Source organism: Mauremys mutica, chromosome 10 (assembly GCF_020497125.1).
Source record: "Mauremys mutica isolate MM-2020 ecotype Southern chromosome 10, ASM2049712v1, whole genome shotgun sequence".
NCBI lineage: Eukaryota > Metazoa > Chordata > Testudines > Geoemydidae > Mauremys > Mauremys mutica.
Genome location: NC_059081.1, coordinates 59,357,822 through 59,373,794, shown reverse-complemented (window position 1 = coordinate 59,373,794; position 15,973 = coordinate 59,357,822). Strand labels below are relative to the sequence as shown.

Genomic DNA, 15,973 nt, shown 5'->3' with positions numbered 1-15,973 from the left:
CAGAGGACTTGTGTGCATATGCGTGTGGGTGTGCAGCACTTATCAATACTTTAGGGAGCTCAAAAATAATTTATTTTAAAAAAAAAAAGGTTGTGGCATGAGAAACGGAAAATGAAACTGATCCATTTCACTAGCCAAGTAAAATGATATGGGGGAAAATAAAACATGAATGAAAAGTATTTTTTTAAAAAAATCTTAGTTTTATAAGTTGAAATGTAAAAAAAATCAACTTTTTTTTAGATATGATTGATTTGAATAGTTTCTCTCTGAAACAAAATCTCACTTTTTACTGGCCACAGTAAATATCCTTCTCTAATACAGTAAATACAATACCTTCCCCATTAGAGAGACAGGATGAGTGGGAGGTAATGTCTTTCATTGGACCAACTTCTGTTGGTGAAAGAGACAAACTTTAGAGCTTCCACAGAGCTCTTCTTCAAAAGCTTGTCCCTTTCACCAACACAGCTACAGCAGCTCTGCAAATATGTTCCCCAGGTTGCTTATGCCCTTTGATTAAACGTAGATGTAGTAGTCCTACATCTAATTAGTTGTATATCTTCAGTATTTGTAACAGTTCAAACCATGACTTTGTTTCTCTAGAAGTTAGTGTATTAGAATTTTGTAAAAAGATTCAAATTTATGCTATTTTGAACTAAAAGGTAACCAGTACCTTTTAGTTAATTTATGTTGCAAATTGCAACATATTTCAAGATTTGGCCAAATCAAGCCATACACATCCTTTTTTTATTTTATTATTACTATTTATTTATCTATTTCTTGTTTCACTTCTTTGGGAGAGAAGCCTTCTTTCCCATGTTTATGCCTCTCTCTTCTCCCCACCAAACTCCTCAGAGTGTCTGTTGGGCTTCTCCAGCCCTGATCTGTTCCACTCCATTGGATGCTCTATTCTCAGTTCATCACCTGTGCTGCTAGTCTTTTCCTCCTGGAAATTTTAAACCTTTTTTAAATTTTGCATTTTGGAATGAATGCAGGATTCACTGGTGGAGGTCTTGGGTGTTTTGAGGAGTGGTGGAATTGTAGAGGGAATTGGTTGCAATGATGCTGACTTTGTAGCTTGGAGAACTTATTAGGGAGAAAGGAGAGCCACAGAAAATTAGTAAATAGGTTTGGATACTAAAGCTACTTACTTACTAAATTATTTGAGCCACTAAATCAGATGTTAGATAAACAGGTTTCCATTGCATTTCAGAGCTTTGGCCTTTTCTGAATAGACTTATTGTTCTTTTTCACAGTTGTCAGATCAAATGTATAGCTGCAGTGGTTTAATGTAAAACTATCTATGGTTGGATGCTTCTTGTAAAAGTTAAAATTATATGTTTGTCTCATGAGACCAACTGAACCATGCTAGTATATTGAGGTGAGTGAGATGCCCAGAGGTGGAATGTTTAGAAATTGCCAGTACCTATTTAATAATAATGAATCTTGATGGATGGATAGTTAACCTTTGGAATATGTAGAAGGTTAAACCTTCCTTCCTGTGTGATGGTCACCATAACCTCTTTAATTCTTGCATAAAAGCGGTTGGGAATGAAATCTTACAGCTGTCACTGTCTCTTTCAGGGAGAGGTTTTCTTCATGCAGTGAGCATACAGTGTATTATAACATTGCTGAAGAAATCTGGAGAGTATCCAATATTTAAACTCTGATGGGATATATTGCTGGCATTCTCTGTGGCTCATTTAAGCAACATTTCTGTTTACAGATGTGTAGCGTCAGCTATTTGTAATGCAGTGAGACTCCATTTCCGGTGGATTGAGTGATGTTGCTTAACTGTGGTCAGCTGAATTCCTTGGACTAGAGAGTTGAATTCTTTTAGTGCAAAGTCTGTTGCTGGCAATGAACACGTGTTCAAGGGTTAGCATGAAAGAATGTAATGTGGCATGTTAGACGTCACTATGGACTTCGTGTTAGCACTCTAGCTTTTTTGGGTGCTTTGTACTGCTCTTGTAAATGGCAGGGGCAATGTGTAGCCCTGAGGATTAATCTGTTGGTCTGTATAAAATGTCTTTTTGATAAAGTGTGTAGGCTGCATAGATTAATAGAAATTTGGTGGGGAAAATAATTAATCAAGTTCAATTTATGCATATTCCTGTAGTGCTAAATTTGTCTAATTGGTACTTGGGAGAATTTAGCTATTGTCAGCATACCAAAGTAGCTTCCTTTTTCTCAGTACGACTTGTGGATAGGATTGTAGCCTATCAGCAACGAGTGCGGGATATTGTTCTGTTGAAGGATGATAAAGTCCCTAAGTCACCAACTCTTAGGAGAAAACGTAGCTTAAATCTCCTTGGAGGTTTAGGATCCCTAACAGGACTATTTGGTGCAGGAATGTCAATTTGGAACCAAGCGGATATTGGAAAAATCCGCAAGCATATAGATTATGTGTTAAAAGAGGAAGCTAACCGAGTAGTCAATCCAATGTTACAGGGAATAAAGGGATTGGCACAGGAAGATACGATTTACTGTTTATAATATGCATGATATAACCCAATTGTTTAATGAAACTCAACAGAAAATTAACCAGTTAATTTCTTTAAACAATGATCAGAAAAAGAGATCAGCATTTGGGGAAAGAAATTATATGTTCTGCATATGGGGAATATGTTGTAAGCACAATTACTGATGCATTGCGATCCTTAAAATTAGGAGAAGTCCCTGACTTAATTAAGGATGAACAACTAATGAGTTGGTATTGTCCTAAATGTTTTCAGAAGCTGGAAAAGGAAAGATCCACTTGTTTGGTGCATGCCAGCATATTGCATCTCAGTGGGTGTATGTTTGAGAGAGAGGATGTGACACCTCACCCCAACCGAGACAGTTGTTCTCTTACAAAAGAGTGTATAATGGCACGATCTTTGTATGTTTCATTCACGGTCTCGTTACCAGTGTTTGACCCAGACAGAGATGTGTTACAGGCAATTGGCTGCTATCCATTCTATAGGTCACCTCGAAGATGACATCTACAGGGAACGCATTAATGCACCTCCCATGGTAGTCTATCACACTCCAACTCAGACTTGGAGGTACCACAGATGGCCTGTTGTTCTGAAAAAGGACCCCAGTATATCTGTAGGTTGTAATGTGTTTGAAACAGGACACTGTTTTGTGTGGACTACAGGGAGAGAAAGCACAGAATTCATCATCGTCATGCCTGGTGAGGCTGACCACATGGAAGACTCCGATGGAGAGGGTGACCTTATGCTGGAAGGAACCAATTTTGCGTGGTTACCAACCAAAAGAAGGTACCAGTATGGTCCCTTGGAGTGTCCTGTCACAGAGCCAAATTTCTGTTTTACCCCAAAAGCAGCCCACGGTAATAGGAAATCAAGTTATTTCCCCTATTCCTATTTTTGAGAACATTACCATTATTCAGTCTAACCCTGATTACCAGAATTTAACTATTCAAAGTACACCTACTTTTCTGGCTTATATTCCACCATTAGGGTTGCAACTGAAATCCTTAATGACTCGTAAAGAGACTCACCTCATTCAAATTACTAATAATATGGATGAAGCCCAACAAGTTATTACCCAATTAATGAATGAAGGGAATGAGCCTGCAACAACTTCTAAAGAAAAATTCGGATTAGAAGTATGGATAATTATCCAAGGAATTGGGATTGTGATTAATTTCCTTATGTTAGGTTATATGCTGTATAAAACGCAACAAACCCAAGCCAAAAACTAGGCAGAGACCTAGACAGACACCCAGACAATCACCTAAACAAATGCACAGACGAGCACCATCTGGGGATAAAGATGAATATATATACATGGTGCCCATTCCTGATACCTACCAAAATTTGCCCAGGTATGGAAACTAAAAAGGGCCCCCCAGATGTTAAGTCCTAGGTGACGGGGTTTCTTTATGTAAACCACCCGTCAAAGGGGGGCATGTAGCCCTGAGGATTAATATGTTGGTCTGTATAAAATGTCTTTTTGATAAAGTGTGTAGGCTGCATAGATTAATAGAAATTTGCAATAGCTGTAACGCAAGATACCTAGAAGCTTCTAAACCAGACATCCTGGCCTATTTCCTCTGTGACGCTGAAAGCAACCTTTAAGACCCTTACTCAGAAAAGTGATAATAGGAAACAAACCTACGCAAATTGTCTGGGGACTTTCTGAATATCTGCTAACCTTTCACCTTAGTTAGGTGCAAAAGGACCTAACAAGTACACCACAAGATACGTAGATAGTTGTCATTATACGTATACAAAGGTCAGCCTATGAAAAACAGGTACCCTCACCTTTCCATGGGGAAAGCCAAATTTGGGCGTAAGAGGAAGGAGTTCTCCTATAAAAGGTGTGATAATCCACCATTAGAGCAGGCGATACATCTCTCTGTTTCCTTGTTGTCTCAACCTGCTTCGAAGCCTTTTCTCCTATGAAAAGTTGTTAATTACTAAGTCGTAGTACTGATTCTTCTCAAGTTGTGAGTATGAACATATTCTCATTTCTGCTAGAGCATTTAGGTTAAACAAAAAGAGGGTTTTTACTTATAACCAGTTTCTTTGTAACTTCCTCTAGCAGAGGTGTGAAATTTACTCTAGCGCTGTAGAGTACATTTAGAACTGTATAATATCATATTATATCTCTTAAAGAACTGTGATATTTTGTAACTTTGTAATCTCATACTGCTTTTAACATTTTACATTTACTTCTTGTTTTGTTGATTTTAAATAAAAGGTCTTGTTTGACTAAACTCTGTCTCTGTCCTAATTCCTGTAATACACCCCAATCTCCTTGTATTAAATTCTGTGTAGCCTGATTCAAGACGAACTTTTATCTTCTGATCACACATATTGGCGAGCCATACCCATATTATTAATATCTATTAATTATTACTAACACTCTTAATTAATTAGAAAATTAATTATTACATACAACCAAATTAAGTGGATAAATTCCACTGTCCCTACTAACCCTCCCCAAATCAGGCAACAAATGTCACTTTAGAAGAACGGGTTCTTAAATATATTAATAAAAAAATCCTTGCTTTTGTCTCCTCTCATCATAAGGATGAAAACTATAGTGGTCCTGCACGCGTTCTTGGGTTGTGTAACTATACTTTCTATGTGTTAGGTGCTGGTATCATTCAAATGGTCTGACACAATAGTATTACGGTGACTCACTTTTAATTTCAAACTCAGTTGCAGAAATCCTTTTCCATATTTTTTTTGTTTGTGGTGTAATGAGTAGAGACAGAGAACACTTATGATTTATGTTCGGTAATTGTCACCACCTGTGTGTATTACAGGGGAGCTGGTAGGGAATCCTATATTTAGGTTGCCTACCAGTTTCCCTTCTATAAGATTCTTATGGTTTTTTAGTTTTTGTTTTTAAAGAACATATAACACCTCTACTGTTAGTAGCAGACCTTTAATCATAGGTGCCAACTCCATGGGTGCTCCGGGGCTGAAGCACCCACGGAAAACCCACTAACAGACCTGCGGATCAATACCTCCCCCCTCCTCCAGCGCCTTCCACCCTCCCGAGGCCCTGCTGATCAGCTCTGCACCCCCCCCCCCCGACCGCCCAGTGCCTCTCACCTGCTGCGGATCAACTGTTCAGTGGTGTACAGGAGGCACTGGGGAGAGAGGCGGGAAGGGGCAGAGCGAGAGTGGAAGAGGTGGGGAGGGGGTGGGGGCTTGGGGAAAGGGGTGGGCTGGGGACGGGCCTGGGGTGGAGCAGGGGCTGGAAGGAGTGGGGATGGGGACTTGGAGGAAGGGGTGGGATTGGGGGCAGGGTCTGGTGTGGAGCGAAGGTTGAGCATCCCCCGGGACCTGAGTAATTTGGCGCCTGTGCCTTTTGATACTTGGCATGGAGAGAGCCTTATGACTAAAGAAGTGTCTTTTCTTTTGTCCTATGAAACTAAATTCAGATACAGCAGAATTATAAACTGTTAAAAATCACCATTTGCCTGCATGCCAAAATAAGTAAATATAAAATTTTGAAGAGCTGGGCCACTGCCAGGAGGTTCAGGAACTATACATTCTCTCACCTGCTCAGGTAGAAGGGAGACTATCATTGCCTACTGAAATTTTGTGCTTGTAAACTGCTGCCATGGCTAAGCGGCTGATGAAGACCAAAATTATTCAAATCTGGGTACCTAAAGTTAGGTTTCTAAATCCGTATTTAGACTCTTTAATAAGAAGTGGGCTGATTTTCAAATATAATGAGCTCCCAGTGATTTAGTAGCAGCCGGAGTTGCTCTTTGCCTCTAAATAGAAGAGGCCTATTTGTTTTTCAGTTGCCTAAATATGGGATTAGGAGCCTAACTTCAAGTACCCACACTTAAAAATTATTGCTTTGGCCTGCTTCCTTTTAAGTTTAAAACAAGTGTTTATGAATTACCAGTTAATTGTGTGGTGCCCCAGGCCTCTGTGGTGGGGACAGGAGTGGGGTGGGGTCCCAGGCTTCCGTGGGGGAGCAGGCCTCTAAGGGGGCAGGGCTGGCTTGGAGGGCAGGGGGAAACCACTCACCGGCGGTGCGGCTGGGGCTGGGTCTCTGCACTTCCCCTGCGCCGGTGAGTGCAGGCCTGTCCCTGCAGCAGAGCTCAGGGGACTGGGGAAGAGCCAGAGCAGCAGGGAGCAGCGCCGTGCCCTCGGTGGCAGGAGGAGGAATGACATCACTTCCTGGCCGGCCGGAGCTGATCAAAGCCACAGCGCCCCCTCACACAGCGGCGGGAAGAGGGTTACATGTTTAGCCGGCGCTGGTGTTACTCAACTGCACACTCTCCTTTGGAGCCGACATTGAAAAAACTAAACCCAAGGTTAGCATATGACACAACATTCTTATCAAGCTTGTTACATCAAAGTAGGGTGCAGACCCCTCCACTCTGCGATCATCACCACTGGCACTTTGCTACTCCATTCCTGAATATACCTGTGCAGTGTGGGCAGAATCCCTTTCATGGAAGAAGCTAGAACATGTATTTACCACTGCCTGCCTCTGTATTACAGGATGTCTTAAGCCTACTCACGTCAACAGGCTCTGCATCCTCACAGATATTTCCCTCCTGATATATGCAGGGAAGTTGCTAGTACAGTAGCACACACAAAGCATTGCACAGATCCAGGACATCCTCTATATGATATGACATCAACCTGAATCAACTGAAGTTACACCATTAAATCGCTGACACTGTCACCCAAATAGACAAGGGTTCAGTTATTGAAAACAAGAGTAGAGAATGGCCTGTGCACACCGACTCCTACCAGTCGATCACCTACCTGATGCAGATCAATCCTGGACTTTATGGCACTGCCATAATGGATTCCACGCTCAAGTTGGCCAGTCTGGAGATGCAGTGATCAAGTGGGTCTTCATCAGTGGCCCCAATACCAGTGACTGTGGCAGAGAGCCTCAAAATGAGGTATCTCCTGCCATGCCACCTGCTTGAACATGAATGATCTTCATGTGACTTGGCGGAGTGCAATGATCGAGCAATCACGTGCATGGATATGGCAGGAAGCAGTGTAAGGACATGGCAAAAAGATGTGATTTTTACATACAAAAATCTCTGTAAATAACAGAAGAGGACCTACTTGGGAAAGGTCCCCTCCTCTTCACCCAAGGGATTGTTTTCAAACCTCCGTTCATGACCTAAAGTAGCAGAGAGACTAACTACTGTGAAGGAGCTCTCAGGAAGTTCATATCTTCACTTTTATCAGGAGGCAGGACCAGAACCTGGAATTCCTTCATGCTACTTCATCCTTTGCTCATTTTCAGCAGAGAAGAATAGAGCTGATGATTTCATATCCTGCTTCCGTCTTTGCCTTTGTCCATTCTGCCTCTTAAACACTTCGTGCTACCATGCTTTCTCAATTGGCATCTTTCCTAAATACTCATTGACTTTGCAGTGCCCAAAAGAAGCAAATTAACAATAACAATAAAAAAATCCCCTCCCCCCAAGTTATTCCTGCCTGCTGGGTTTCTTAGTGAGTTCTATATTCTCTTTATCTGTTTTTTATGTTGTAAACTGTTTGAGGTGGGGACTTTCATTACTACTGTATGCCAGGTGCTCAGCTGCTGTAAACTCGGGTAGCTGCTAATTTGGCCATGTCTGTTATAAATCCAAGCACCTCAGTGGTTAACAAATAAATAGTAATGGTTCCCTTGAAATGCAGGGTTGATTACAGTTGTAACGTTTTGGACCAGACTATGGTAGCAAGAAATGTCAGTCTTAGAAGGAAAAAACAACTAAAATGCACTGGAGTGAGATGGAACATTTACTCCAGTTCATTTTACATGGGGTTCCAATCTAAGCATGTTTACTGAGCGGATTCTATTGTATATTAATATGTCTCTGTTTCAGCCTTGTGAGAGTAAAAACAGAAACTATATTTACTTAATGCAGAAAATTTATCCGACTTAATACTATCTTACCAAAAAAAAAGTGTACCTGTTGCATAGGTTTCAGTAGCGTCTCAGAAATATCTGAGATTCAAATGTCTACTTAGTAGTACAGTTTTTCCATGATTTTGGTCAGTGATGGCATTTCCCAGTGTAGTGATGTCATTTGTAGATAGACGTTTAATAAGATTCTTGAACTACAGTCTTGCAGAATGTTCCCAAATAGTTTATTGCAATCCTCCAAAGAGACCTTGTTGCTGCTTTTTAAATGCTGAGTGTAAATTGACTGGTATATTTCTTCTGTGTTTCAGATGGAGCAATTATCAGATGAAGAACTTGATCATGGTGCAGAAGAAGATAGTGATAAGGAAGACCAAGATCTGGACAAGATGTTTGGACAATGGCTTGGGGAGCTGGACAAACTCACACAGGTCAGGGATGCTTTTGAATAAAAGGGTTAAATATTTCAATAAGTAATTGGCACCAATGTTGCACATTTAATTTTTAATGTCTCAATATGTTCTTAGAGTATGTGTCAACGTGAATCCAACTATAGGGAGCACATGCACCTCATGTGCATGAGATTGGAGTCTTTTGAAAAGCGGTGTCTGTTGGGGCTGCACATGTGCTCTGAGTCTCTTTATGCTCTTGGGCTGATTGAAAACTGCAGACAGAGACTGCTCCCTCGGGTCCAAGAATTCCTGATACAGAGCAAGACAACATTGACCAGAAAAACTTACTCATCTAAATAGTAGAGGTTTTTGGTGTAGGCAGCCAAATATGGTCTGGACTCAGTCCAGGCATTGATACTGAAGATTCTCTAATACTTAAAGCAAGCTGGCATTTTGTTCACCTCTATCCAGGTCCACCTCACAGCAATTTCATCTTGCTATCTGCCTGTATCATTGTTCTCAGTCTTATGTGCTGTTCTACATATTTTATAAATGATCTGAAAAAGGGAGTAAACAGTGAGATGGCAATGTTTGCAGATGTTACTAAATTACACATGATAGTTAAGTCCAAAACTGACTGCGAAGAGTTAGAGGGATCTCACAAAACTGGGTGACTGGACAACAAAATGGAAGATGAAATTCAGCTTTGATAGTACAAAATAATGCACATTGGGAAAAAAATAATCCCAGCTGTACATACAAGTAACAAAATGGATAACAGAGTATTATTGTGTTGCCAGCTGGCTGGTGCACCTCTGCCACTGAACATTAAGGTCTATACCAACCAGATCTCGAGCAGCATCCTCCACTTACTTTAAGAATGTGCCGATATCAGAAATCTACAAAGGAGCATTGCAGAGTAACCTATTGACCTTTTTAAACCTCACTCTTTGACTTAGTGGTCAAGTCTGAGGCCAAATTTGGGAAAGCATTTCTTCAATCACAGTTTGACTGGTTTAGCTGAAACCCTTCTATCTCATGATCCCCGAGGGAGACTGCTTACCAGTAACCTACAGTGGGATCCACACTGACACATACTCAAAAAACTTTTACTTACCCTGTGGTAACTGGGTTCTTTCTTGTTAGTTGGACCCTGTGACCTGCCTCCTGTACCTGCATTTTGGAGTTTTCAACTATCATAGACTTCAGAGTGGAGGGTTGTGGGGGACCAAGAGAAGGTCTCAGCTGCTCTGCCTTTAATGCCCTCACATTGGACATGAGGCAGCTCAGGGTGCATGCAAGGCCTTGGGGGATATTGCTATTTTAAAGACACCGATCTCATGTGTATGAGGCACATGCGTACCTACAATGGGATTCACACTGACTGAGCCTATGGATAAAGAGCCATGAAAAATCTTCATTCCTAGATGAACAGAAAACTATTTTAGTGGCAAATTTATTTCACAATCTTGTGTTTACGAATCTAAGTTATGTTAACTAGATAGGAACCTTTTGCAAAGCCATTGGCTCCATTAATAATTGTATGCCTCAACAAAGACATTTGCAAGAGGAGGAGTTTCAAAACAGATTTTTAGTCTTCAACCCCCGTAACTCTCTTCAGCTTCATAATGCACCATTAGTTTCATAATGTACACGCAACTTCTTGGAATTTATTGGCATATTATTAATGGACAAAAATTACATTTACTGACAGTTAAGTTTGCATCAGGACCTACCCCACCCAAGCAAAATCTCAAAATTCTGGAAATAAATAGTTAAGGAAAAAGTGTCCTGTGTTTTTTTTTATTTTGCCACCTTCATATTGCTCACAGTGCTGTTGCCAATACGTTCCATCGCTTCATAAGGTTTTCACTTCCATCTCCCACAGGTACTGAAAAGTAATATGTATCCCAACTTCATCAGACTTGTGCTCTCATGCAAAACCTTAAGTGACCTTATACACCCTTCTATCTATATCAACAGATTGGCATATCTGACTGTCACACAGTCCATTTACTTGAAAATGTATTGTCCCTTAACATGGCTGAGGTCACAGTTAAGATTTGGCATGAGCATAATTAGAGCTTGCAAGAAATCCAGAGTATCTCCCTGCACACATTCCTAGTGCATTCATTTTTCTATCCCAGCTGGACTATTGGAGCAATGGAAAAACAGGTCTGTCTTCTCTGAATTTTTCTTTCCCACGTTCACTGGATGTTTATTGGACCGCAAAGTAAGATTTTTTCCAGATGGAAATTTTTTTTAAAGTATATGTTTAAACTTTATGATGGTGCCCAGGACATCTTTTGAATTCACTGTGCCTTCCATAACCGCCTCCCCCCCCACACACACACACACCATAAAAGTGTTACAAAATGTAGTCTTAAACCCAGGGGCGGCTCTACACATTTTGCCGCCCCAAGCACGGCAGGCAGGCTGCCTTTGGCAGCTTGCCTGCGGGAGATCCGCCGAAGCCGCAGGACCAGTGGACCCTCCGCAGGCAACCCTCCGCGGCTTGCCGCCCCAAGCATGCGCTTGGCGTGCTGGGGCCTGGAGCCGCCCCTGCTTAAACCCTGTAGCACTTGCAGTCAGTACCTTATACCATTTAGCACTCATGCATTTTGCATTAGTGGTTAGCATCAGGACATCCTGCTTTCTAGTGCCAGGGTTTTAAGGAGTATCTTATTTTGTGTTTTGGTTCCATTCAAGATTTTCTCTTGGTTTGCTATAGCCAACCAGCATTTTTAGCAGTCTTATAAAACTCACCAATTCACCTTCCGAAGGCTTAGGTGAGAACTTGTTCTCCTGCTGTCACTAGAACCTATCTATATAAATGTTCATGGGACACAAAGTAATTTGATAACTCTTGATTTCTGTATTATACATAATGTATGTACTCCTGACCAAAACTTTTAATAAGCAGATGAGACTTTATCAAGAGGTCTAAACTATAGGCCAGAGACTATGGGTTCAGTCTGAGGAATTAAGCCTCCCCTACTCTTCTCAGTTTCCATATTGGTCCTCATCACCCACAAATAACTCCAGTTCCTAACTTTACTGATAGCCATAACTGTATCCAGTAGCAGCAGTGTGTAAACTCACACGATTCTTGACAGTTTTACTGTTGCCTATTAGCTTCTAAATAGGCACATTTTCCTTCAGTTGCTGCTTGGGAAATCTCTGGATAAAAGTAGAGGCACTAGAGCCATCTGTTTGCAGCCTGAGGAAGACAGTGGTACATCACTGATTTACATTCTGTTTACATTTGGATGGTTGTCTTTCCAGTTATAAGGAATAGCAATGACTTTTTTTTCCTCCCTAAGAGAAAATTTAAATCTGCAGAAATTGGTGATTTAAGGTGCCCACATTCACCTTTATCACTTGGATTTTTCAAGCCCAATTGAGGGCAAAGACTGAAACAAAATGTGGGGAGGATGTCTGACAGAATTACTGGTGTTGGGTGAGGAGGGAAAAAGATGTATATCACGCAGTTCAAAAATGAGTTGAAAGAAGATAAGAAAGAAACAGAAGTAAAATTCTTATTTCTGTGTGTGAGGTTCAACTGCCAAACTAATTAACAATGCTACATGGCTACCTTGAAAGCTGAAATGCATTCAGGAATTAAATCTCCCTTCCCTAGAGTTTGGGAATCTCTTTCCTTTAGCTTCTACCCCACCTCTGGATCCCGAAACAAAAATTAAAATAAAACCTCTGGTAGTAGATAAAACTTACTTCCTCCTATGAAACTCTGCTTTTAGGAGACTTGGGCCTGCCTACATGGGAGATTTTTTTTTAAAAGTTTTATACCAGTATACAGATGTGACGTTCCCCTGGTGTTCTCTGGATCGGTGATCTGCCAGGCCACTCCAGCCCATGACTCTGGGAGCCAGCCTTACCCTGCTCTGCTGTGAGAACCCCCAGTCCTAGGCTGTTCATGCGCAGCCTCTAGCATGCAAACTGCTCCTTGGATTGTGCAACCGAATGACACTAGCCAGTATCTCCAGTCCCAGACACAACCCTAGGAACCTTCGTCTTGCAGTGTCCAGTTACGCCCACTGGACACTGCAAGCTTATATTAGTTCGTCAGTTTAACAAAGGGCTTGGCTACACTGGAGAGTTGCAGCGCTGTAAAGCCACCACCACCACTCACTCACCGTCCACACTTGCAAGGTACATACAGCGCTGTATCTCCCTGGCTACAGCGCTGGCTGTACTCCACCTCTGCCTGGAGAATAACGACTGCAGCGCTGGAGTGCCAGTGTAAACAGTGATTAATCTTACTACGCTGTAACTGATCTCCGGAATTTTCCCATAGTGCTTTTAACTAAAGAACTCTCTTTGTTTTGTTATGATGCCTCTCTTTGTTTTGTTGTGAACTCGGGGCTCCCGGAGCTGCTTATCTAAAAAACAAACACAGTTACTGTTTGCTGTGAATGAGGCAGGCAGGGGGATGAATGTCCACAGCTAGTGTTTGCTTGAGGAGAGAAACAGCACGGCGGGGGGGCGGGGGGCAAGGAGGGGAAAGGGAGTCCATCGGAGCAGCTGCTTATCTGGTCTGAAGGCTATTTGCATTGAAGAGTGAATGAGGGGTCGGGGAAGTGGTCGGAATTTGCAAGGCAGGGAGCTGACAGTGTCGGCTCCAAAAATCCACTCTCTCTCTCTCCCCCACGCTCCCTGTCACACTCCACCCCACCCCCCTCTTTTGAAAAGCATGTTGCAGCCACTTGAATGCTGGGATAGCTGCCCAAAATGCACCACTCCCAACACCGCTGCAAATGTGGCCACAGTGCAGCACTGGTAGCTGTCAGTGTGGCCACACTCCAGGGCTTTCCCTACACAGCTGTACGAAGACAGCTTTAACTCCCAGCGCTGCACAGCTGCAAGTGTAGCCAAGCCCAAAGAAATTGATATGCACCAGGCTTGCTGTCCCCAGGGGAGTCTCTGACACACTTTAAACCAAACGTACTGCTTCGGGTAGAATAAACAAACAGATGTACTAACTACAAAGATAGATTTTAAGTGATTATAAGTCAAAGCATAATAAGTCAGATTTGGTCAAGTGAAACAAAAGCAAAACGCATTCTAAGCTGATCTTAACACTTTCAGTGCCCTTACAAACTTAGATGCTTCTCACCGCAGGCTGGCTGGTTGCCCTTAATCCAGGCTCTCCCCTTTGATCAGCGCTTCAGTCACTTGGTGTGGTTTCTGTAGATGTAGGTGGAAGAGAGAGGAAGATCATGGCAAAGTCTCTCTCCCTTTTAACATGTTTTCTTCCCTCCTGGCGCTGCCCCCCCTTCTCTCTTCAGAGTCAGGTGAGCATTACCTCATTGCAGTCCCAAATTGACCAAAGGAAGGGAGGTGACTCACTCGAGAGTCCAACAGATCCTTTGTTGTTGCCTAGGCCAGTGTCCTTTGTTCCTGTGAGGCTGGGCTGGGTTTGTCCCATACATGCCCTGATGAGGTGTGAACTGCCTCTCTGCTCTTGGGGAGTTTTTGCCTGGGCTTGCTTTAAGCCATGGGGGCACATTTTCATCCTCGTAACTGTATAAATGAAATTACAATCTATAACATTACTGGTAAAATGATTACTATAACATCACTGTAACAACAATGCTCACTGCATCATGAGCCTTCCGAAGACACCCAACATGATAAACTTTCATTGGATACCACACAAGAAGCTTTTAAAAACAAGTTGGACAAATACCTGTCAGAGATGGTCTAGGTTTACTTGGTCCTGCTGGACTTGACTTCTCAAGGTCCCTTCCAGCCCTACTTTTTCTTTGATTCTATAATTACAAAAACAGCAGAACATGAATTTACAAACAAATTAAATATATTAAGCATTTTTATTATAAATGGTTAAGTATTCATAGAGTACTGTCTAATATATCTAGCCATATAACAGTTGCTAAAGTATTCTGTTACATATCAGCATGTGTTTTAAGGCCATAATGGATAACATATGCAAAGCGTGGTCTTTTCTCATAAGATGGAATGAAGCTCACTTTCATAACTAATATATTTTAAAAATAATAGTCCATATTAGTAAAGATAATTTAGGCAAATTTACTTTAAAAAGTCCTTTCTCTTGCTTCTGATATGTTTTTTTTTTCCTGAATTATGTTGATAGTCAAACTGATCCAGGTAACTGTAGAAAATCTCAGTCAAGTAATTCTTTCAAAATGGTGAGGTAGAACAATACTACTGAAAAACAAATTTAAGAATATATTTTCCTTCTTTTCAGTTCTGTAGCAGCAGAATGAATTTATTTTAACATCTCTCATAGTTGGACAGTTGACTTTAATCTCAGTAACATGGTAACTAAATACTTTTCTAGTGCAAATCGTACAAAAGAGAACTCATTTTCTTAGATTACATTTCTCCCACTGAAATTAAGCTTTCAACCATATTTGTAATATTGTTTGACCACCAGCTTCTGTTATATTAAATGCAAACTTTATTTTAGCTTATTTTCTCTCTTCTCAATTTATTTATTTATTTTTTAGAGTTTGGATACAGACAAGCCCATGGAGCCAGTAAAGAAATCCCCTCTTCGCCAAGAAACCAATATTGCCAATTTCTCCTATCGCTTCTCCATGTACAATTTGAATGGTAAACAGAATTATCTGAGACCCTCAATTTTTTTTCTAACATTGAATGAATATTTGTTTTATCAGAAAGCAGACATCTTACAAAATGCTAAAATCCTACAGCATTAAATCATAGCATCTATATATACTAGGGCATCATTTCCTAGTTTGCTTCCATTGTATTATCCTGTTTATGTGACACAGAATTCTTAGTGTCCCAAACTGGGTGTCTATCAGCAGCTAATGTCTGAGAATCAGAATCTACTTATTTGTAAAGAACAATTATTCTGATAACCTTTTTAATGAAAGAGTGAATTGATAAGTTTATTCCTTAAGCCACATTGGATAGAAATGGGGAAAAAAAATCTAAATAAGATTGCACATGAAAGGGGAAATGCAGTAATTAGGTCCAGTATTTAGGTTAAACAAAAAAGCAAATATTATAAAAAGCTTTGTCAGTTTTTCATTATCTATGACTCTGGCAGTAGTACAGGAAACTTGCATTTAAAAAAATTAGTTTTGGTTTTCAAAGCAGTGTGGGAGATTTTGCCACATTATCTTCCAATAAAATAAAGAAAAATGTGTAGGGATCATCTCTGCATTGCTTCA

The 15,973-nt window shown here is 41.0% G+C and overlaps 1 protein-coding gene across 5 annotated transcripts in view; it reads left to right on the top strand.

Annotated features, from left to right (window-relative positions):
• The window catches only part of RAPH1 (Ras association (RalGDS/AF-6) and pleckstrin homology domains 1), a 178,310-nt gene that overhangs the window by 75,301 nt on the left and 87,036 nt on the right, over positions 1-15,973 (top strand). For all 5 annotated transcript variants that reach the window (XM_045032878.1, XM_045032877.1, XM_045032876.1 and 2 more), the window contains exons 2-3: positions 8,691-8,810; positions 15,281-15,386. In XM_045032878.1, the coding sequence (XP_044888813.1) occupies positions 8,691-8,810; positions 15,281-15,386 (226 nt within the window). The remainder of the gene's footprint in view (positions 1-8,690; positions 8,811-15,280; positions 15,387-15,973) is intronic.